Genomic DNA, 22,267 nt, shown 5'->3' with positions numbered 1-22,267 from the left:
TCTGTGCACGCGCAGATTGCGACTTGGCACTTATGCGCAAAGTGTGATTTAGTGTTCCTGCACCTAGGTGAGCGCCGAAACCTGGATGTAAGCCATTCCGGTACTTCCACGGTTTGGCACATCTGTAACCTGAAAACGCACAACCTGAAGCGTCTGTAAGTTGAGGTATGACTGTACTGTTACACTTCAGTCTCTCAAATCACTCAGTGTACATCTACATTTAAAAAAATTATAATCAAGCTTGGCAAATTATTTACAACAAATGCTAGATTATGGTTGCTTCCAGACAAAGGGGAGTTATTGCACAAATGGATTGTTTGGATCCTATTTTTGTGTGCATGTGACTGGGACACTAGTGTACTCACATTCCAGTTTCTAAGTCATTCATATTCATTGCTATTCTGCCATTTGCCATCCACACCAGTGGCAAGAGCTTGATGGAATATATTCATGCTGTTTGGGATTACTTCCCATCTTAATCACTCCTCTGCTGTATTTTTCCATTCTTGGAGCATGGGCAGGTATTACTGCATCTGCGTATGTGCACACTCTTTTAAAAAAATCCACAGGAAGAAGAGCAAACATTGCTAGTCCATAGTTACGTTTCAGAATGGGGGGAAATTAAGGCATATATTTTTTGTAGGTAGTGTGAGGGCAATATCCATTTCCACTGTGTTTTTCAAAAGAAATATTCAGGTCTTGAACAAGAGTGCTCTCAATATGCTGCTTAGCGGGCATAGATTGCAATATCCAAAAAATATTAAGAAGCTGTAGGCTTCCATTAAAGTACAATCTCAGATTTCACCCCACACCTTTAAAACAATCAACAAAACAGCAGTAAAATACTTAAATTATCATAAAGAAGTATTGTGCAAAATCTCCCTATTAAAAAAACCCCACATTAGTCATTATGTACTGTAATTACAGTTTCTTGTGTACACCCACACACATTTACACTGTGAAGATGTTGAGAAAACAGCTGCTTCAAACTGGGTTGTCCATAGGATCCTAATGACAATAACTCGGTAGCTACAATTTTAAAAGTTATTATTGTGGCGTTTGCCCGTTCGTTTGAAAATGTCTGTATGGGGGAGAGAAAGGGTTAACAGGCAGACCAATAGAAAAGCCAGAGGCAGAGCCTACCTGCTTATCAAAGGACTCAGCCTGAGGTTTGGGTTAGTTTTGGTTGGTTGGGAAAGGCAGTTGGGAAAGCAGTTGCCAGTTGGAAATAGAGAGACAGTTAGTGCAGTTGGTTCTTATGTGAGGGGAGGTAGAAGAGTTAGAGACAGGATAAAATAAGACTAAGAAGGTAAAGAGTAACAACGTTTTGAATGCAGTTAAAGTTTATTTCTGTTTGCAATAAACTACACTCTTCTTTGTTAACTTAAGAACCTGACTGAGACTAAGTGATTTACCAGGGAGACCCTGGTTGGTGGCAGCGGATTAGTGGTGTATGTGAGACGACCGGGGGCTCTGTATGAATGCCACATTTATAAAGGACATTACAAGCATCACAGGAGATATACAGCAAAATAAATCATTTGCAGTATTGTACAAGTGAAAATGGAAGTTAGTAATTGACTTCAATCCAGAAAGTCTCAGACAATACTCCAACCTACCCCAAACTCCTGCATATTTTATTCTATATTCTATCTGCACAGGCTTTCCTTGAACCATAAGCTCACTCTTATTACTGAATTTCTGTTTTCATAATACTGTTTATATCCAACTAAGTTCGACTTAGAGTAGAAGCAGCAAGTAGGTCCCTTGCGTGGAAGAGATGGAAAATTCTTTGGGTGACAGAGAGAAGGTGGAACTACTCAGCATTTACTTTGCCTCAGTCTTCACCCAAAAGGAAAACTGTGCCCAACCTGGCGATAAAACAATAAACAATGCAAGGAGAGAGCTGTAGCCCAAAATAGGAGGAAATGTGGTAAGGAAACACCTAATTTAAATGAATTCCGATCTTCAGGGTTTGAGGAGCTGCATCCAAGGGTACTAAAAGAGCTTGCGGATGTAATCTCAGTGTCTATAACAGGGGCCTGGGGACCGGATGTGGCCCAATCACCTTCTCAAGCCGGCCCATGAACAGTCCGGGAATCAGCATATTTTTACATGAGTAGAATGCGTCCTTTTATTTAAAATGCATCTCTGGGTTATTTGTGGGGGCTGCCTGGTGTTTTTACAAGATTAGAATGTGTCCTTTTATTTAAATCTCTGGGTTATTTGTGGGGCATAGGAATTCGTTCATTCCCCCCCATATAATCCGGCCCACCACATGGTCTGGGGCATGGTGGACCGGCCCACAATTGAAAAACACTGCTGACCCCTGGTCTATAATCTTTGAGAACTCTTGGAGAACAGGGGAGGTCCCTGCAGACTGGAGGGCAAATGTTGTCACAATCTTCAAAAAGGGGGAGAAATAAGTCCCAACAAAGGTCCGTATAGTTAAAGCTATGGTTTTCCCAGTAGTGATGTATGGAAGTGAGAGCTGGACCATAAAGAAGGCTGATCGCCGAAGAATTGATGCTTTTGAATTATGGTGCTGGAGGAGACTCTTGAGAGTCCCATGGACTGCAAGAAGATCAAACCTCTCCATTCTGAAGGAAATCAGCCCTGAGTGCTCACTGGAAGGACAGATTGTGAAGCTGAGGCTCCAGTACTTTGGCCACCTCATGAGAAGAGAAGACTCCCTGGAGAAGACCCTGATGTTGGGAAAGATGGAGGGCACAAGGAGAAGGGGGCGACAGAGGACGAGATGGTTGGATAGTGTTTTCGAGGTTACCAGCATGAGTCTGACCAAGCTGCGGGGGGCAGTGGAGGACAGGAGTGCCTGGCGTTCTCTGGTCCATGGGGTCACGAAGAGTCGGACACGACTAAACGACTAAACAACAACAACTGTAACTGCCAACTGCCAATACCAGGAAAGGTCCTACAACAGATAACAGATAACAGATAATTAATTATACAGTGGTACCTCATCAAGTGTCCAGGATCCATTCCGGAGCCCCGGACACTCAACAAGAGAGACACTCGACAGAGCGTTGCTCTGCTCTGCGTGTGTATCAGTTTAGCGCTTCTGCACATGCGCAAAGCGGCAAACCCAGAAGTAACCAGTTCCGGTACTTCTGGGTTTGCCTCGGATGTCCACTGAAATCAACAATCGAGGGGGAGGACATTCGTGGAGGTATGACTGTATGGTCAATCTGTGAGCACCTAGTAAAGGGTGCTGTAATTACTAAGACCCAGCATGAGTTCCTCATAAAAACTCATGCGATACAAATCTGTTTTTTATATATACAGTGGACCCTCTAGTTCCGTATTGCTCTGGATACGTAACTTTCGGGTAACGAACATGGCAAACCTGGAAGTGTATACTTCCAGGTTTCGCCCCACACACATGCGCAGAAGCACTCTGCGTGCTGCACGTGTGCAGAAGCGGTGCCTCTGCCTACGGACCTTTTGGGTTGTGGACGGACCCCTGAAACAAATTTAATTTGTATCTGGAGGGTCCACTGTAGTTATAAGCTTGGTGGTTCATGGCAATGTTGTGAACATAGTTTATCTTCATTTCTGTAAGTGTTTTGACAAAGCTCCCCATGATATTCTTGTGAAGCTGGTAAAATGTGGACTGTACAAGGTAACTGTTAGGTGTATTTGTAGCTGGTTGATTGACGGAAACGAAAGAATGCTCACGGACATTTCCTCATCATCCAGGAAAAAAATGTTAAATGGGGTATTGCAGGGTTCTGTCCTGGGCCCATTCTTTTTCAACATCGTTACAGTCATACCTCGGGTTACGAATGCTGCAGGTTTTCGGGTAGCTGACCAAGTCAAACCCAAAAGTACTGGAACGGGTTACTTCTGGGTTTCGGCGCAGAAGCGCAAGATGACATCATGCGCATACACAGAAGCGCATCACGTACAGACGCGGTGCTGTAGGTTGCAAACATGCCTCCCGCATGGCTCACGTTCACAGCCTGAGGTATGACTGTGTAAACAACCTTAACAGACTGGAGAACTGGGCCCAAATTAACAAATCAGTTTCAATAGGAACAAATGTAAGGTTCTAAACTTAGGCAGAAGACAGAAGTGCCTGGCGTGCTCTGGTCCATGGGGTCACGAAGAGTTGGACACGACTAAACAACAACAACAACAAACTTAGGCAGGAAGAACCAACTGCACAAATATAAGATGGAAGACACCTGGCTTACTAGCAGTATCTGTGAATAGGATCTAGGGGTCTTAGTAGACCACAAGTTTAACATGAGTCAGCAGTGTGATGCAGCAGCAAATCAAGCTAAGGCAATTCTACGCTGCATCAACAGTAGTGTCCCAATCAACAGAAGTCAGACCAAACCTGGTGTACTGTGACCAGTTCTGGGAACCACGATTTAAAAAGGGTATTAACAATCTTAGCGTGTGCAGAGGGCGATGAACCAAACCTTATGAGGAATAGATGAGGGAATTGGGTATGCTTAGCCTGGTAAAGAGGAAACTGAGAGATGTGATAGCCATCTTCAAATAGCTGAAGGACTGTCATATAGAGGAAGCTTGTTTTATCCTGCTCGTGTCGAGGGCATGAACCAATGGATTCAAGTTGCAAGAAAGGAGATTTCCACTGAACATCAGGAAAAACATTCTGTGAGTAAGAGCTAATGAACAGTGGAACAGACTCCCATGAGAAGTGGTGGGCTCTCCTTCCTTAGAGGTTTATAAGAGTTTGGATGGTGATCTGCCAAGTATAATCTAGCTGAGATTCCTGCATTGCAGAGTTGGACTGGATGACTGTCAGGGTCCCTTCTATTCTGATTCTACAATTTTATGATTCTAAGACACACTGAAATTAAGGAACCCACATTGATTAATTTCAATGGGTTTTATAGAGCTAACTTTGGATACAGCTGTTTTTAGTATACTGTTTTATTATTGTATTTTTGTATACCACTTAAAGAGATGTTTAAATATTTAGCAGTTTAAGAAAGGCTTTTAACTAAATTTTAAAATATATTGACACAGGGAATAAGATTAAAACAGCAGTCCACAATGCAGAGCAGGGCTCTACTGTTAAGAAGCTATGTATATTATGTGGAGTTGGCAAAGCTGACAGACAGACTTCAGGGAAAGGACAGTAGGGATGTTGGAAAAGCGTGGGAACCCTTTATATTATATTTGCAGAAACAAAGAAAGAATATTGACTTGATGGTAGGACTTAAATAAACGTTCACAATTTTATGGATAGGGAACAAATAATGTAATAAAAGGAAAAATATGATATTTGTAGAAAATAGCAGAATATAATAATGAGGATAATAAATCAGAAATAGAAGTTGGGGGAAGTCCAAAGGGAGGGAGAGACGTTATGTAAACTGTATGTTATAAGTATATTTGTAATGAGAAAAAAGAAAATTACTTTTTTTAAAAAAAAAAGAAGCTATGCATAGGTCCTGTAAGCACATAGCCATGCATCCTTGTTACCAGGATCAATATCTCATCTCTATCTCATATACCAAATTGTTCACTTAAGCGGAAGTCATAGATATTTTCCACAGCTGTTAGCTCATCAGTGTTGATGAGAGGCAAGCTGCGAAGTACAGCAGAGAAGCAAAAGGTCACACACATAAATAGGAGGCAGTGGTCAAGGCAACCATAAAAACCGACTTGTGAGAGAGGAGTTGGTCCATCTGCAAAAACAGCTTGACCACATTTGTAGAATTAGTGGATTTGGTGTAGCTAAGGTAACTTTCGTCATTTGAAAAATATTTGTAAAAGCGATATAAAGTGAATATTTATACTTTGTACTTGAATATTTGTATCTTGGTTGAATTTGAACATCTACCGATGTGATACCAGGAAGGGCTATTAACAAAGAGGAACTTGGAAATCCAAAAAGTGTGGGCATTCTTCAGTGAGAGCAAAAAGCACACATGATTGAAACAAAAGCAAACTCCAGCATACAGGTGTTTCTACCAAATGTTTTAGACAAGCTCTCCGAATGAAAGCAACCCAGTTGTATTCTGGTGCCTGGAAGCAAACATTTCAGTGTATCAGAAATACCTGATTAAAAGGCAGTGTCAAGGGAACAGTTTATGTACTAGATAACAGTACCAGCCACACTCCAAAGCTGAAATTTACATCAGGTGACAAGAGGGCCCTGCATTTAGATGGGACAGGTGAACTGAGATTAATGCATCTAATGCTTGTATTAAACATGCATTGTGCAAGTCTCATTGCCTTTCAGTAGTTCAATTCATTCAACTATATCACAACTTACAGTTTTATAACTCCTAAATGTTTTAAATTATATGGCCCACAGAAGGGTCTGACTTGGCTGCATAATATTACTACTGTACATAATATGCAACCAAGTCAGATCCTTCTGTGGGCCATATAATTTAAAACATCTAGGAACACAAATGCCTAGGTATCGCTTTTTCTTATTAAAAGTTGCTTATTTCCTTGTACAACTGATAGCTCCGACACACCTGAAAATCAGGGGCTGCTATGTGGAAATTTAGCTAAGGAAAAAGAAGTCCTGTATTAGCAGAATCCAAACATTCTATCAATCAAACCATAACCACACATGTGAGATTTCTTTGTGAAAGGAGGGTGGGGAGAATGAAAAGACATGAATTCACATCAACAATGTAGGGCTTTATTTTGAATGCTTAACCTAGAGACTGAGTTATGACTTTATTAAAAAGACAAAGTATCTGAGAAAAATCAGAACAATTATTTCATTGTACAAATTCGTTTACCTGTACGAGGTTTTGCATTTTAGTTTAAATCCTAAAAAATAAAGCAACGGGTGGAGGGAGATCAGGGGCAGCCATTAACACCATTTATTTATGCTGACAAAGCAAAATATAAGCCAGGACATTTTTTTTACATCTTGGAAATGTACTCACTAGCAGGGCTCGGACAGTCCCATCATGCACACCAAATACAACTTTGCTGCTGAAATTTTTAAAGAGCTTATTAAAAACAATAGCCTCCCCAAAGTCAACCCCCTGAATGAAAGATCAGACTAGTTCTGATGTTTTGCTGTTCATATTTATTTCATTAAAGGGAAAATGCATGTTCCTATTTTTTGAAGGAAAAAAAAAAGAACTGAACTAAAAAAAATAAATCACAAGTACTATAAAACAGGTAGGTAGGTAGGTGGGTGCTCAGAGACATTTCAAAAGCTGGCAAGTAAGGTAAGGTAGGGATAAGAGGAGAGAGAGAGATTTAAATATGCACCCCTATTGACAATATACAACACATTTAGATAATTTAAGTATATAAAAGGCAAGAGGCAGCATTTCAGCAGCAAAGTGCTAAAAGGGTATGTCACAAAAGAAAAGGGCAAAGCCACATCTCAGAGGAAATACGGTGTGGTTGTTCTTGGGGGGATCACACGTTCTGAGTCTGGAACTGCACGGAAGAGCTTTGGTTCCCTTGTATTTACATCTTTAAATACCATGATTGAGGCAATATTTCCACAGCGATAGCAGTAGTTCGGAGCAGACCACACTGTGACCAACTTCTCATCAAACATAAATTTATAACCTTCGTGCACCAGCTGGTGGGCTCGGCAGATGAGCTTTAAGTTGTTGATATGGACAAACTAAGGTGTAAACAAAAAAATAAGGAAGAAAGTTAAGGAAAATATTTACAGTAAAAATGTTGGAGGTAGTGCACGCGCACGCACAGATGCACACGCATTCTATTCCACTGACAAGGAGCCATGGCAACACTACAGAAGCCCAGCACAAAGACACAGAGCAGGAGGCGGCGATGTTCTTTCTCTCATACTAACGTCTCCTTTCAAATACTCTCTTGTTCTCTCCCCTTAAACTCTCAGTTTCTCCTTAAGAGTTGATGCTTTTAAAATGTGATCCTGAAAGCCGAACACAATCTTTAAGAATATGTTAACAAAACCAGGCAGCAGTGACACAGCACTAAGGCACTTTCAATATGAAGTAACATGAAGTGCAACCATTTTGATTACTGTATCCAGACATCCTACACTAGTGTCGTATTTTCCAATAAAATATCCCCGAACACAAGATTTACACTATATAGCAGTGTGTTGGAAAAGAACCTAGAAGATGGGAGGTGGAATACCCACTCAGCCATGAAGCTCACTGGGTGCCTTTGGGTGGGTCACAGCCTCTCACCTTAACCTACCTCATAGGGCTGTAAAGGTAAAAGTAAAGGGACCCATTAGGTCCAGTCGTGGCCGACTCTGGGGTTGCGGCGCTCATCTCGTTTTATTGGCCGAGGGAGCTGGCGTACAGCTTCCGGGTCATGTGGCCAGCATGACTAAGCTGCTTCTGGCGAACCAGAGCAGCGCACGGAAACACCGTTTACCTTCCCACCAGAGCGGTACCTATTTATCTACTTGCTCTTTGAAGTGCTTTCAAACTGCTAGGTTGGCAAGAGCACACCCAGTCTTAACTTGCCTTGTGCAAGTAACAGGATATCAAATGCAACAGTTGTGTGATGCAAAAACAGAATCATAAAACAAAACTGTTCCCAAAACGCAAACCTGTTCTCTGAGGCAAACACAGTCTCAAACTCCCCATCATTTCTCTTTCTCAGGCAATACTTTGATTGCAGGCCAGAGTCACTGCCAGAGACATGGTTGGGAAACTGGGTTTTCTTACCTCATTCGTGACTTTTGCCCCAAACAGCCAGCCTGCACCTCGGGGACTTATGGCCCAGGTGTCCACATCTTCTGGGTCAGACCAAACAAGGTCACAAAAAGCTCCTTTGTGTGGGATCTCTTGGTTGCGCTCGATAGTCCGAATCTGGTCCAGTGTTTTTATGTCTGGAGACAGGCCCCCATGTACACAGAGGATTTGCTCATCTATTAACTTGAAGGGAAAAAAGATAGGAGGTGAAGATGTTATTAGGACCACAATCCTGAAATTAAGAAAAAACCTTTGGTGAATGTATAATTAGAGAAACAGAGACAGAAAATAACTTGTTATTCACTTAAAAGAAACCCTTACCGCTGCTACTGTGAGCATGTCAAAAACTTTGGTGCAGTATCTCCAGGCATTAGCATTACCATATTTGGTCTGGCATTCATCTATTGGAGAAAGAAGCAGGGGAAAGAGGTGAAGAGAGTAATGTTTTAGTGATTATAATTTCTCAGACTAAACTAGACGGGTTGAAGGAACAACAGCGGAGATAGGAGCTCCCATGTTGACTGAAAACCCAGCATTATCTGTTCACCTAATCACTCATTTAATTTGGGTTGCATCCAAAATTCATTATATTCACAACAACCTTATAAAACAGATTTAGCTACTTTAAAAGTTTTATCCTAACTGGTTCACATTTCTTGAATAACTTGAAAAAATGTGTAATCATTTAAATATATCATGAAGAAAGAAATGCTCAATGAGCAGATGAACATGCTTTTTACATCAGTTGTGAGACTTTGACAGATATTTCTTTTTCAAAAAGTAAATTAAATAGTATTGCATGCCCAGCATCACTCAGCGTGCCCACAAACAACCTGCTCCATTTCGAGTCCAATACTCCATTAGACAAATCTAATTAAGCCATATTCTTCCTTCACACACAGTTGCAGATACAGGTCCAATCAGTTGTCCATATTACAACATATTTTTAAAGCACTGTTCATTCCGTCGTGTCCCCGCCAGAATCCTGGGAACTACAGTTTACTTCTCAGAACAGCAATTCCCAGCAGCCTTAACAAACAACAGTTCCCAGGATTCTTTGGGTGGGTGGGTGCACTTCAAAATATATTGTGAGGAAAATTACACAGAATCTCTATTTCTAGATCTTAGCACTACGCTTCACTCTAAGATTCTAAGGACAGCTTCCTACATTATAAAGCAGAAGCTTATGCTTGTTTTAACGACAAACCCCTTGTTCACAATCCTTCTAAAAATGTTCCAAACTCTACAGGAAGGGCCAGGGACTTTTTCAGCCCAAGAGTCAAGGAGTTTTTCAGCCCAAGGATCACATTCACATCTGGCAAAGTTGCAGAGGCCACAGCCAGTGATGGGTGGAATCAGAGGCAAAAGAAGGTGGAGCAATTAAGGTTGTTTGTTTGTTTGTTTACTTTTGTACAGGAGGCTAGTTTCTGCACACATTAACACACCCCTCTCTATGCTTCATCCAGATAAGCAAGAGTTATTGTTAGTGTTAAAGGACAGGCAATAAGGATGTGAAGCAGGGAAGGTGAGCTGGATGGTCTGGGGTGAGTCTTAAGGTCCAAGTATAAGAGGCTTGGAGGCCATATCTGGTCCCTGAGCCAGAGGCTTCACCATCCTTGTTCTACAGCTTCTAAGAGGACAAGCCAACTCATCACGGGCTTATGTTGATTATAACTATGAAACTGAAGGTAGGGTGGGAAGAGAACTTACCATAAAATCCATACACTTGAGTTATCTGTCTGCTCTCATGATTCCCACGTAAAAGTGTGATGCGATCAGGCCATTTTGCTTTTAGGGCAAGAAGATAGGTAAACGTCTCAAGGCTATAATAGCCTCTGTCTACAAAGTCACCCTGAAAAGTTAAACAATGTTTTACTATACTGCATGACATGAGACACTCAGGCTGCAATGTTACATGCACTTGAACTCTGAGGCACTTGTATCAGACTAAATATGCATAGGACTGGGCTGCTAGCCTCTGCTTCCAGAAGTATATGTATGCTTGCTTGCTTGCTTATTTATTTATAGGACTCTTTATCCACACTTTGCCTTTAAGGTCCCAGGGCACAACACATAATTATACAATTAAAGAAAAAAGAAAAGGAGGGATAGTAAAACAGCTTACATAATATTATAAAAACAAGCAGTCCCCTTCAGAGGAGTCAGCAGAGCAGGCACTTTTTTTTAACTGGGGCAGCCCCCAAATTGTGGAATTTCCTCCCCAATAGGGCTGGGCAATATCTGGTTTTCAGCACTGTGATGTATCAGTAGCTAAATACTGCAACATAATAATATAGCACAATGTTTGAAATGTATCTTGGCTGATTCTTCCCACCTTAGGCAAGGAAGAAGCAGCTGAGATACCTTGCCCAGCCCTACAGATGAGCAAGCCCCCATACCACTTCAGCTCATGTGGGGCGTAGGGGCTTCCTTAAAGGCACACGCAGGCAGGCAGAACAAGGGGGGAGACACATGCAAGCACACAGAGAAAGAGAGAAAGGGAAAGCAGACACACACGGGTGGGGTGTGGAGAAAGAAAAATACAGTGGTACCTCAGGTTAAGTACTTAATTCGTTCCGGAGGTCCGTACTTAACCTGAAACTGTTCTTAACCTGAAGCACCACTTTAGCTAATGGGGCCTCCTGCTGCTGCCGTGCCACCGGAGCACAATTTCTGTTCTCATCCTGAAGCAAAGTTCTTAACCTGAAGCACTATTTCTGGGTTAGTGGAGTCTGTAACCTGAAGTGTATGTAACCCGAGGTACCACTGTAGCAGGAAACTTGGGAAAGAAGAGGCTTAAGTGGTGCAAGGTTTATTTATTTATTTTCTAAACTCGGAATAACCCCACGGCAGAATGCCGATCCCAGCACCTACCCGCCTGCCTAGAAGCGAAATTTATGGCGGTGGCGCCAGAGCAAAGTTCCCAGTCTATGGCTGCTCTGTGGTTTGCTGCCCCCTGCAGGAGGCAGGGGAGAGCTGACGCGTCGGAACAACAGACAAAAGCATTCTGGCTTGGCTTCATAAGATTTATCATCAGGGCAAATATTTTGAACCAGTTGTTATTAAACTGGTTTTCAACTATCTATCACAAAATCGCCCAGGCCTATTCCCCAGAGAGATGCATTTGGCTTCTTCACCATACAGTTTTCAGAGACTGATGAACACTTCTTTACCTTGGTGTTTGACAACTGAAATGTGCATTTTTGGGACTTGTTCTATTTCTGTGACCCCAAACTGTTTTAACTGTTTTTAATTCTGAATTTTAACTTGTTGTCCTGGGACCTGCTGGTGAGGGGTGGGCAATGAATTTAAATAATGAATGATAACAGGGGATGACAATGATTGAATCTAGGACAGTAGTTCTCAAAGGGTGTAGTCTACCTTTAGGTAGACTAAAGGACAATCAAAGAAACACCTAAACATTTCAGTGTTGTGCAGCATAGTATAGTATGAAAATATTTTATTTTAGTTGCAGGATATGGAAAGATATTTTTTAAAATCAAGAGCATCAAGTAATACTGAGGACAATACTGAGATCCATAATTGTGCTGGAAAATAGTGCTGGAGAATAGTATTGACTATTCTTTTACAGTTCTCCTTGACATATTGTTGGGAACAGGGATTTTCAACTCTGACAAATATGAAATATCATAAAAGAGAAAGGATTCTCTGTGCTGTTAAGAAGAAGAAGAAGAGTTTGGATTTGATATCTCACGTTATTACTACCCGAAGTGGAGTCTCAAAGAGGCTAACATTGTCCTTTCCCTTCCTCCTCCACAACAAACACGCTGTGAGACTAGCCCAAGGTCACCCAGAAACCGCATGTGGAGGAGCGGAGCCGAACACCTGATTACGAGTCTATTGCTCTTAACCACTATACCACACTACTGATAAAATGAGCGTGCCTCAAATTAGGCCTAATATAAATAAGATTACCCAGCAAAAGAAAGCTCATACCAATGACTTTGTATACATACTTAAGGTACTATGAGGCTCGTTTATAATTATATTTTGGGAATGATTCATGTTCTCATGTAGCTGTGTTGTTTTATACTTTCTGGATATCCTGTGATCATATTATAAAGTAGTTGTGTTCTATGTTATAAACCCGGCACTGCTAGGAGTTATTTCTTTTTGTTTTCCAATATATTTCTTATCAATAAAAAAGATCTGTGTGGCATGAGCAAATTTTAATTCTGATGTAGGACCTTTGATGTATTAAGCATGTGCTCTAACACTGAGCTATGGCCCCTCACAAGTTCTAGGAGCATGACGGTTAAAAAAAACTGTACTTGCAGAAAACTACAACCTCTGCCCTTCTACTATGGCTCATATAAAATACATTTCAAATGTTCTGTTCAGATTCAGAACCTCTCCTATCTCAAGTAACTGATTCATGCAAAGTAGGAATTCCCACAATAATGAAAGTTGCATCAATAATAATAAGATACCCCCTCACAAAGAAACAAATCTCTTCCTCATTGCCCTGAAAAGAATTTGAACCATTTTCTACTTCTACCAGTTTTGCACAGCGCTGAGCAAAGGTTTGAAATTTCAGGAACATGAGCAATCAAGCACTTCAGTCCAAGCCTTCACTAATTAGATTGTATTTTCTGAGATGGTAAAGAGAGAAAAAAAGCAGAGGCAAGACACAGCAAGCAAGCAAACAGGACCCAAATTAAAACATACACTGAGCCCCCTGCTTTACCAAGTCATGGATGTACTACATTAAAAAACCTGCTAGTTATTTTTAGAATTTAATTTGTACATACCATAAATATATAGTTTGTGTCAGGAACCTGACCTCCAGTTCTGAACAATTCACATAAATCATAAAACTGGAACACAAAAACAAAAGGCTTGTATCATTAACATTCTGTGATAAACCAAGAGGATAACAAATTCAACAAAGAATGGCATAACTTTATAGAATACAGTATATTAAAGAACACTGGAAAAATTGTAAAAACTCTAGCAGGATTGATATAGCACTTGTAATTTAAAATGACAAAAGATAAAAATGAAGTACAGTATAATAATTTGGATAAATGTAATTAGATGCAGTTTAAAAAGGAAGATACATTTTGGAAGCCAAGAGAGGGGTGGGGGGAAATCAGGGGGTTCAGGGAACCCCATAAAGGTACTGATATGGACTATGGTTTAATGTAAACAAGTGTGTGTGTAAAAATGCTGTTTTTTTGCCATCTACTGTCTTTACAACACACTTAAAATATTTCATTTGCAGCTATGCAGCTGAGTCCCCATTCTGCAAAGCTGGCTTACTTGTTTGGAGGGAGAAAGAAATGAATAGATCATGCTTACTTCCAGAAAATTAACACACTTTGCTCTTGAGTACACTCAACCAATTGTCACTTCTGAATTTTGTGGAATGTATAGTATTATCATTATGAACAAATGACAACAAAAACATTTTCTTTCAAGGTATAAAAAAGGGAGAGATGTTATGTTGCATTGCTGTTTCCATGTCCCCCTAGTGAATACTTGCACATTCTTTTACAATGCAAAAGATTGTTTGCAAGTGTCAGTCCTTTATTATTGCAGGGTATAGCATCAAAGGAACAATCCATATAAAACTCCACCTGTCCATGTATGTCACCGCAGACTGTAACTGGTGTAGACACTGGCTGCACATTAGATTCTTCTAGAAGAAGGTCACAGACGTAGTCACACAAGCGCTACAAAGAGAGAGTGCATTTTGGTCATTAATACAATATTTCTCTGCATTATGGTCATCACAATGGCACATAGCCAGCTAACGAGGTTATGAACATGTCAAACCAGACATGTGAAACTTGTGAAAGGGTCAGCTTTGTAAACATGTACACTGAAGTTACTAACCCACAGGAACTTTAAGCAGCTGTCTATAGACAACTGTGTTGTCGTTTAGTCATGTCCGACTCTTCATGACCCCATGGACCAGTGCACACCAGGCACTCCTGTCTTCCACTGCCTCCCTAAGTTTGGTCAAACTCATGTTAGTAGCTTGGAGAACACTGTCCAACCATCTAGACAACTGTAGTTTGTAAATAAAAATCCTCTACAAAACTGTCCTTCCAGTTTACCTGGTGGAAACTCTTACTTCCTCTAGGAAATTAGGTCACACATCTCAGCAGTTAATCCAACTGTGATTTTATTTCCTGTTAATTAAAGGCTTCTGTTCTGTGTAAGAGCCAGTTATCCCAGATTTTATCTACTTTTCTCAGAACTCTCAAATTTCAATAGGTGGCAAAAGGAAGATAACAGTAGATCAAACATAAATTGACCTCTCAAAAACAATGGCTTCACAATGAGGGTTCTTAATGTGCGCAGGTCATGATTCGCCACTTCTGCGCATGACGTCATTTTGCGCTTCTGCGCACGTGGCAAAACCCGGAAGTAACCCTTTCCAGTACTTCCAGGTTGCCACGGGACACAACCTGAAAATGTTCAACCTGAAACAAACGTAACATGAGGTATGACTGTATGTTAGCATAGCTTTTTTGCTACCATAAAGTGGATAAGAGAAGGTATCACGAAAGGAAGAAAAAATACACCCTACTCAAAGTACTCAACACAAAGGGATCTTGCAAAGACTTAAAACACACACATACACAAAACCTAATCCCAAGCAGCAAACATACAACACAATATTAACTACAAGCCCATTTCCTGGAGTTGGCTGCCAGGCAACCTGCCACCAAACTCCCACTCAAAGAAAAAGGAACCCACACACCCCTATCAGTCACTGCCTTGATACTTTGAAGATGAGGAGGGGGACAGTTTGCAGCTTCTCAGCTAATCCCAACAGAGGAAAAATTTTTGAAGAGGTAATGTTGACTGGTGACACTTTCTACACAGAGAAAATAAAAGCTTCAACTGCTGCAAAATCCTTTTATCAATTGATGAAATGAGCAAGAGCCCCTTACTGCTCTCCACTAAGCTTTGGGTCTTTCTAAAGTCACATACATCTGAATAAACCTCACTGAGCAAAGAGATATAGGACTCTACCACAAAATATTGATTAGATTGAAGAGTTGGAATAGGGGTCAGCAAACATTTTGAGCAGGGGGCCGGTCCACTGTCCCTCAGACTGTGGGAGGGAGCAGACGATATTTTTTTTGGGGGGGGGAGATAAACAAATTTCTATGCCCCACAAATAACCCAGAGATGCATTTTAAATAAAAGCACACATTCTACTCATGTAAAAACATGCTGATTCCCAGACCGTCTGCGGGGTGGATTGAAAAGGTGATTGGGTCGGATCTGGCCCACGGGCCTTAGGTTGCCTACCCATGAGTTGGAAGGTACCCCCAAGGGTCATCTAGTTCAACCCCCTACAATGGAAGAACATGCAGGTGGCCCATATGGGGATCGAACCCACAACTTTGGCATTATCAGCACCTCAATCTAGACCACAGAACTAACTGCCATATAGCATAGTTTGATAGCTAGAGGTAGCTAGAGCTGGGGATGGGGAATGTATAGCCTTCTAGAGGTTCCTGGATGCCACACTGCCATCCACACATCCAATGCTCTGATGGGAGCTATAGTCCGGTGGGCCAAAAATAACCCACGCTTTAGCCAACAGCTGAGGAGAACTGGGTTTAAGTTCCCACTTGGCTCCTGTGCTCATGTCCAACTCTGAGCCCATTGTCAAATTGCTGCCTAGCCTACCTCACAGGGCCGTTGCGGGAATGGAGGTGGAACTCTAAACTTGAAGGTAACATAGATAAATGCACTTGAGACAATTTGATGACAATAGCAGTAATATTAGAAAAGTCAACACAACAACAAAGGTATACATAAAGAAAAAATATTCTACCCATTAAAAGGCTCAACACCCCCACCCCCACTCAAATTCAACCTACTAGTTTAAAGTTCCCAATTAAGGGAACAGGTCCAAGGGACTCGCTTATCTTGCTAATTGCACAGTGAAAGCCTTTCACAGATCAACCAGGCTCTGCTCTCCTTGCTGGCAGGGAAAAACTTGTTGCTAGATGGCAAGTAAACTGGGACTGGGCAAAAATGTTTGACACAGTTTCTTAGGGCTCCTGCGATTGCAGGGGGTGGAGAGGGAGAGAGAGTGCAAACCAAGGGGTAGGTTCACATGCTTATCATTTTTTTAAAATTGTAAAGGATCCCTTCCCTTTTTAACTGAAAATAACTTATAATTGCTTTCAACTACCATTAAGTTTAGAGGACTCTAACACTACTTGTAGGTAGGATTTCAGTGAATCTTGCCTTCTGAGTTTGGGATTCATGTCTCATCTTGGAAGTGCAACAGGGGAAATAGTTAAGCAGATTGTCACTATGATTAGTCGTATATACTAAACAGCCCAGGAGGAGATTCTATAAATAAATACAATATAATAGCAGCCTTCTACAATGCAGTCTACATAGAGTTTTACTTCAAATAGCTTGAAGTATCCTGGTCTTTAGAACACATACTGGAGTTCTTGTTATAAATTTGGGGGACACCCCCCTCAAAACCTAGAAATTAATAAATTGTAGAATTTTGATTACCTGAAGGGAAAATTGGAGGCCAGTGGAAAAGTACAAGCTAAGCTTCCTTCCAGACCAAGACCTCACCTGAGACAGAGGGATTTACAAGACAAAAGGTGTTGATGGCCCATCTAGGAGGTATTTTGGACCTGGGCAGACAGAAGGTTCCCAGGGTAACTGGGCATGAGGTGACAGGAACAGGTGTTCTGGGAAGAAAGAGCCATCTTGGGAAGACTGGCTCAGCAGAGAGTGGGTGGCACCCAGCTTTTGTAACAATATGTTTTGTGTAATTTTTTACAGAAAAACAACCGGTAAAAAACAAATTCATGATAAAAGATGGGATCTTTGAAAAGACCAAGGAATACTACAGAGCAGGAAACAAAAGACTCTCAGGTGGTGCCACCCATTAGTACTGTTAATTCTGTGGATACTTCCTAGTATGCTTAGTGTCAGCTCGTCTACTAGTGTTATATCTCATATCTCAATCACAGGAAAAAACAAAAATCCGTAAGTACAATGATGACGATCTTCTGGCTAATGAATCTACGCTTCAATGCCATTTGGAGACAAAACACAACCACTACAAAAAAACAAACCAATAGATTTTTTTCAAGATCAAACTTGCAGTTGAAGAAGGGGCAAAAAGCCATAGGAAAAACTCTGGTGTGACCACTCAGGAGAATCAACCTTAGCTTCTTGATATGACAAGAATCATTGCCAAAGCAGGAAAGGCTCATACTATAGGGCCAGCTACATGCAAATGAGTACTTGGTGAGTCTGCAGCTAAGGAAATCAACACAGTACAGTGGTATCTCACTTTACAAACTTAATCTGTTCCGGAAGTCCGTTCTTAAACCAAAACCGTTCTTAAACAGAGGCGCGCTTTCCCTAATGAGGCCTCCCGCTGCCGGTGCCCTTCCACCATTCAGATTCCATTCTTAGACCGAGGTAAAGTTTGCAAACCGGGACACTACTTCCGGTTTTGCAGAGTTTTGTAAACCGAATTGTTCGTAAACAGGACTGTTCTTAAACCGAGGTACCACTGTACCTCTTTTGAACAACACTGTGAAATGAAGCATATATGATATGTCTGATTATATAAAACAGACTCTCATTTGAAGGGTCCAGAATTACGTGATGCAGTATGACTTTTTCTGACGGACTCAAAATTTCCATGTGATCAGTTTAACAACTTTGAGCAGTTGTGTATGGTAGACTACTTAGCAGACGGTTTCACGTAAACACTCTCAACACAAGCTTCCAAGGTAGTGATGTGAATATTTTTTACGTTGAAGGTAAGATTGAGGCAATGATTTAGAAATTATGGTTATGGGCAAGCTGAGAAGATGGTAGCCTCACTAATATTCCAACACTGGAGACATTTCTGGAGGCCACCGACGAAAAATTGATACCTGAAGTAAATATTACACCACTGAGCACCTGCATGATTTAGTGACTAGCTTCAGAGATTACTTCTCTGTATCAAATCCTGAAAACTCATGGCTATAGAATCCTTTTGAATGTGATGTACACCTAATTCTTCTTCGCCAAATCTTTATTAGGCATTACAAGTATAGGTAAAGGGACCCCTGACCATTAGGTCCAGTCGTGGCCAACTCTGGGGTTGCAGCGCTCATCTGGCCGAGGGAGCCAGCATACAGCTTCCAGATCATGTGGCCAGCATGACTAAGCTGCTTCTGGCGAACCAGAGCAGCACACAGAAACGCCATTTACCCTCCTGCTGGAGCGGTACATATATATCTACTTGCACTTTGATGTGCTTTCGAACTGCTAGGTTGGCAGGAGTAGGGACCGAGCAATGGGAGCTCACCCCGTAGCGGGGATTTGAACCACCGACCTTCTGATCGGCAAGTCCTAGACTGTATCAGCAGAAGATGCACTTGTTGACGTGACTAGTGATGATTCATTACAATCATTTTTCAAAGAATGTAGACTGGACCAATTCTGGGTGAAGGTTTTTGCTAATTATAAGAAGTTAGTTGAAAAAGCTTTGAAATATCTAGAAATTGGCTTGATGTTGAACCAGATTTGAGAATAAAAGTAGGCAATACTGAACTGAACGTGGCAGGAAATTTGAGGGGGGCCAAAAGAGACATGATTTCTCCCATCACATTTAGGTTTAGTGTTTTGTTGGGAGCCGCCCCAAGTGGCTGGGGCAACCAAGCCAGATGAGCAGCAAGGAAGCAAGCAAGAAACAAATAAATAAAATCAAGGTTTAGTAGCTGCTAGACATGTCATAATTTGTTTACTTGTACTATACATTAATAAAATTAAATTTGTCTCCCCCCCCCACTAAGTCTTTGCCATTTTTTGTTGTAATATTACAAATTTTACGGTTATTTTTAAGTATACCTAAAATGATTTGCTTATTAGGGATTCGAAAGTAGGGGGTCCATGGCTTGGCATTTAAAAAATAGGGGTGCCCAGTAATTAGCTAATTGTGGGACCACTGATTAAAGCGTTTCAGCGGGTTGCCCGTGTTGCCGCTACGCGCTGGGGCGGCTTCCGTGAAAGCTGAAGCTCAAGGAGAGCCCTACGTGGAAAGAGAGGGGAGAAGGGGTCCCCACTCGCCCCCTGCCCCTCCTAAGACCCAACCTCCCCTCCTCCTCTTACCTTGAGGTCGTTCTCGGGCAGGTACTTGCAAAGCCGCGCAATCTCCACATACTTGTCCAAGTCCAAAGGCGCCATTTTGGGAGGGCAGCTTTCTCGGGGGAGAAAGTGGGAGGTAGGAAAAGAGGGGGGAAAGAGAGAAAGAGAGAGAAGAGGAGGAGGAGGAGGAGGAGGAGGAGGAGGAGGGTGCGAGGTAAGAAGAGAGAGAGGACTGGAAGCGAGGACACGGCAATTCCTGATGGTGAAGCGGGAAACCCACTCCCTCGAATTTCCGGATGAAAAAAGGGCGAATGTCCCTTAAAATAAATAAATAAATAAATAAGCGAAAGCAAAAAGTAAGGAGGACGCAAAAACGCCTCCTTCTCTCTTCCTCTCGCTCCCTCCCCTCCCACGGCGGGAGGGAAGCCAGACCGGAAACGAGGGGACCCACTTCCGCTGGAGGTTCGAAACTCGACGTCGGGAGACTGATTTCCGATAAGATTGAAGACGACTACCGGCTTCTTCCTCCTACAGCGCTCTGAGGTGAATCCCAACCCCATTGCATTCTGGGATTCGTAGTCTGGCGCAAAACCTATAGCTCAACGCCACAGGGAGGTCGGGATGTAAAGTGGGTGCCAGACGGTGCTCTTTTGCCTTTTTTTACCTCCCCCACCCAGCAATTCTTTGTTATATTTATAAAAAACCAGAATAAAAGGTAAAGGTACCCCTGCCCGTACGGGCCAGTCATGACCGACTCTGGGGTTGCGTGCTCATCTCGCTTAAGAGGCCGGGAGCCAGAATACAAGAACACAATACAGGAGACACACGCAAATTCATCTACAGGTTGATTCACATTTCATCGGTCCAATTATATAAAAATGTGCCTAGTACATTAGTTAAATGAGATCTGCAGTATGTATGTGTTTGTGTGCATATATGAATATTGTACATAAAATGCAGTTTACGCCAGGTAATAACCTCCACAGGGTTACATGCGTGTTGTGAGCAGGTTCCAGTCATGTTTTCTCTGGGGTGTATATGGGCAGTTATCCCTTACAAGAGCCAACATAGATGCCGAAATCCAGCATCCCTTGAGCTCTGTGAGTCCAGCTTTCTACCAATTGAAGTGCAGTGTTTGAGGACCAGGAAATTTGCAGGGAAACCAAAATGCTTGTTTACAAAGCTACTGTACTCCCAACCTTACTGTATGCTTGTGAAACATGGACCACTTAGAAACGCCATCTCCAACTCCTTGAAAGATTCCATCAACCATGTGTCCGGGGATGAACTACACATCACTTGGGAAGACAGGTGAACTAATGCCAGTATAGTGGAAGAAGCAAAGAGCACCAGTGCCGAAGCAATGGTTCTTCAGCATCAACTTCGTTGGACAGCTCATGTTGTTCTGATGCCTGATTATCGTCTTCCAAAGCAACTACTCTATTCTGAACTTTAAAATGGAAAGAGGAATGCTGGTGGTCAACAAAAAAGTTTTAAAGACTCTCTCAAGGCAAATCTTTAAAAATGTAGTATAGACACCAACAACTGGGAAACACTAGCCTGCAAGTGCTGCAATTGGAGAACAGCCTTTACCAAAGGTGTCATGGGCTTTGAAGAGACTCAGATTCAGGATGAAAGGGAGAAACGTGCTAAGAGGAAGGAATGCTTGGCAAACCCTCACTGTGATCAACTCCCGCCCGGAAACCTATGTCCCCACTGTGGAAGGATGTGTGGATCCAGAATTGGCCTCCATAGTCACTTACAGACTCACTGTTAAAATCATGTTCATGGAAAACAATCTTACTCGGCTACGAGTGATCGCCAAAGAATAAGATATGAAATAAAACTGTTCTTGGCAACTGGTGTTCCTATTCTTCTAATCTTTTTTGTTATTTCTTTTTGTAAGTGCAGTGTTCCAGAACTGGCTATGCCACAGATTAATCATATCTGAGGATGGGCTAAACTAACTTATAGGTGCTGAGAGGAAAAAGTGAGGCTTTTCCTAGACTGCAGCAAAGAGGACTTAACTGGATGAAAGAAACAAATATTTTTAAACAAGGGATGGTGGCTGATGTGCCACAAATCATTTGTAACCCAATAGATCCCGAGAGCTGTCAACCAGTTCTGTCAAGACCAGATAACTACAATGTACTCTATATGGGGCTTCCCTCATGTTTCATCCAGAAACTGCAGTCATAAAAGTATCTTTTACATTGGTACCTCGGGTTACAGATGCTTCAGGTTACAGACGCTTCAGGTTACAGACTCCGCTAAACCAGAAATATTACCTCAGGTTAAGAACTTTGCTTCAGGAGGAGAACAGAAATTGCAGGGGAGCAGCGCAGCAGCAGCAGCGGGAGGCCCCATTAGCTAAAGTGGTCTTCAGGTTAAGAACAGTTTAAGGTTAAGAACGGACCTCCAGAACAAATTAAGTTCTTAACCCGAGGTACCACTGTAGTTGACTCCTCTCTTTCGAT

The 22,267-nt window shown here is 41.9% G+C and overlaps 1 protein-coding gene and 1 long non-coding RNA gene across 2 annotated transcripts; one reads left to right on the top strand and one right to left on the bottom strand.

The window, feature by feature from the left end:
- The first annotated feature begins 3,909 nt into the window (after nt 1–3,909).
- LOC307207959 lies at nt 3,910–7,110 on the top strand. Its single transcript, XR_013834892.1, has 2 exons — nt 3,910–4,079; nt 4,166–7,110. It is a non-coding gene; the product is annotated as an uncharacterized lncRNA (long non-coding RNA).
- PPP6C (protein phosphatase 6 catalytic subunit) lies at nt 6,634–20,270 on the bottom strand. The gene is made up of 7 exons (XM_079962240.1): nt 19,815–20,270; nt 14,279–14,374; nt 13,451–13,516; nt 10,389–10,530; nt 9,000–9,079; nt 8,652–8,861; nt 6,634–7,609 (listed from the first exon to the last, which is right to left on the bottom strand). The coding sequence occupies exons 1-7, from the start codon at nt 19,887–19,889 to the stop codon at nt 7,361–7,363; spliced, it is 918 nt and encodes a 305-aa protein (XP_079818366.1). The 5' UTR covers nt 19,890–20,270; the 3' UTR covers nt 6,634–7,360.
- Between the last annotated feature and the right edge of the window lie 1,997 nt (nt 20,271–22,267).

This window comes from Podarcis cretensis (assembly GCF_951804945.1).
Source record: "Podarcis cretensis genome assembly, chromosome: Z".
In the NCBI taxonomy this organism is placed as follows: Eukaryota; Metazoa; Chordata; class Lepidosauria; order Squamata; family Lacertidae; genus Podarcis; species Podarcis cretensis.
Note: the sequence above shows the minus strand (reverse complement) of the source record. Positions and strands in the feature narration are given on the sequence as shown.

What these genes read in the sequence shown, in the direction of transcription:
- PPP6C (XM_079962240.1), bottom strand. Translation starts at nt 19,889, where the DNA reads ATGGCGCCTTTGGACTTGGACAAGTATGTGGAGATTGCGCGGCTTTGC. An exon ending in ACACAAACTATATATTTATG is followed by an intron (nt 10,531 to 13,450) that starts GTATGTACAAAT and finishes TTAACTTTTCAG; the next exon opens with GGTGACTTTGTAGACAGAGG. An exon ending in TCAAGTGTATGGATTTTATG is followed by an intron (nt 9,080 to 10,388) that starts GTAAGTTCTCTT and finishes TTTCTCCAATAG; the next exon opens with ATGAATGCCAGACCAAATAT.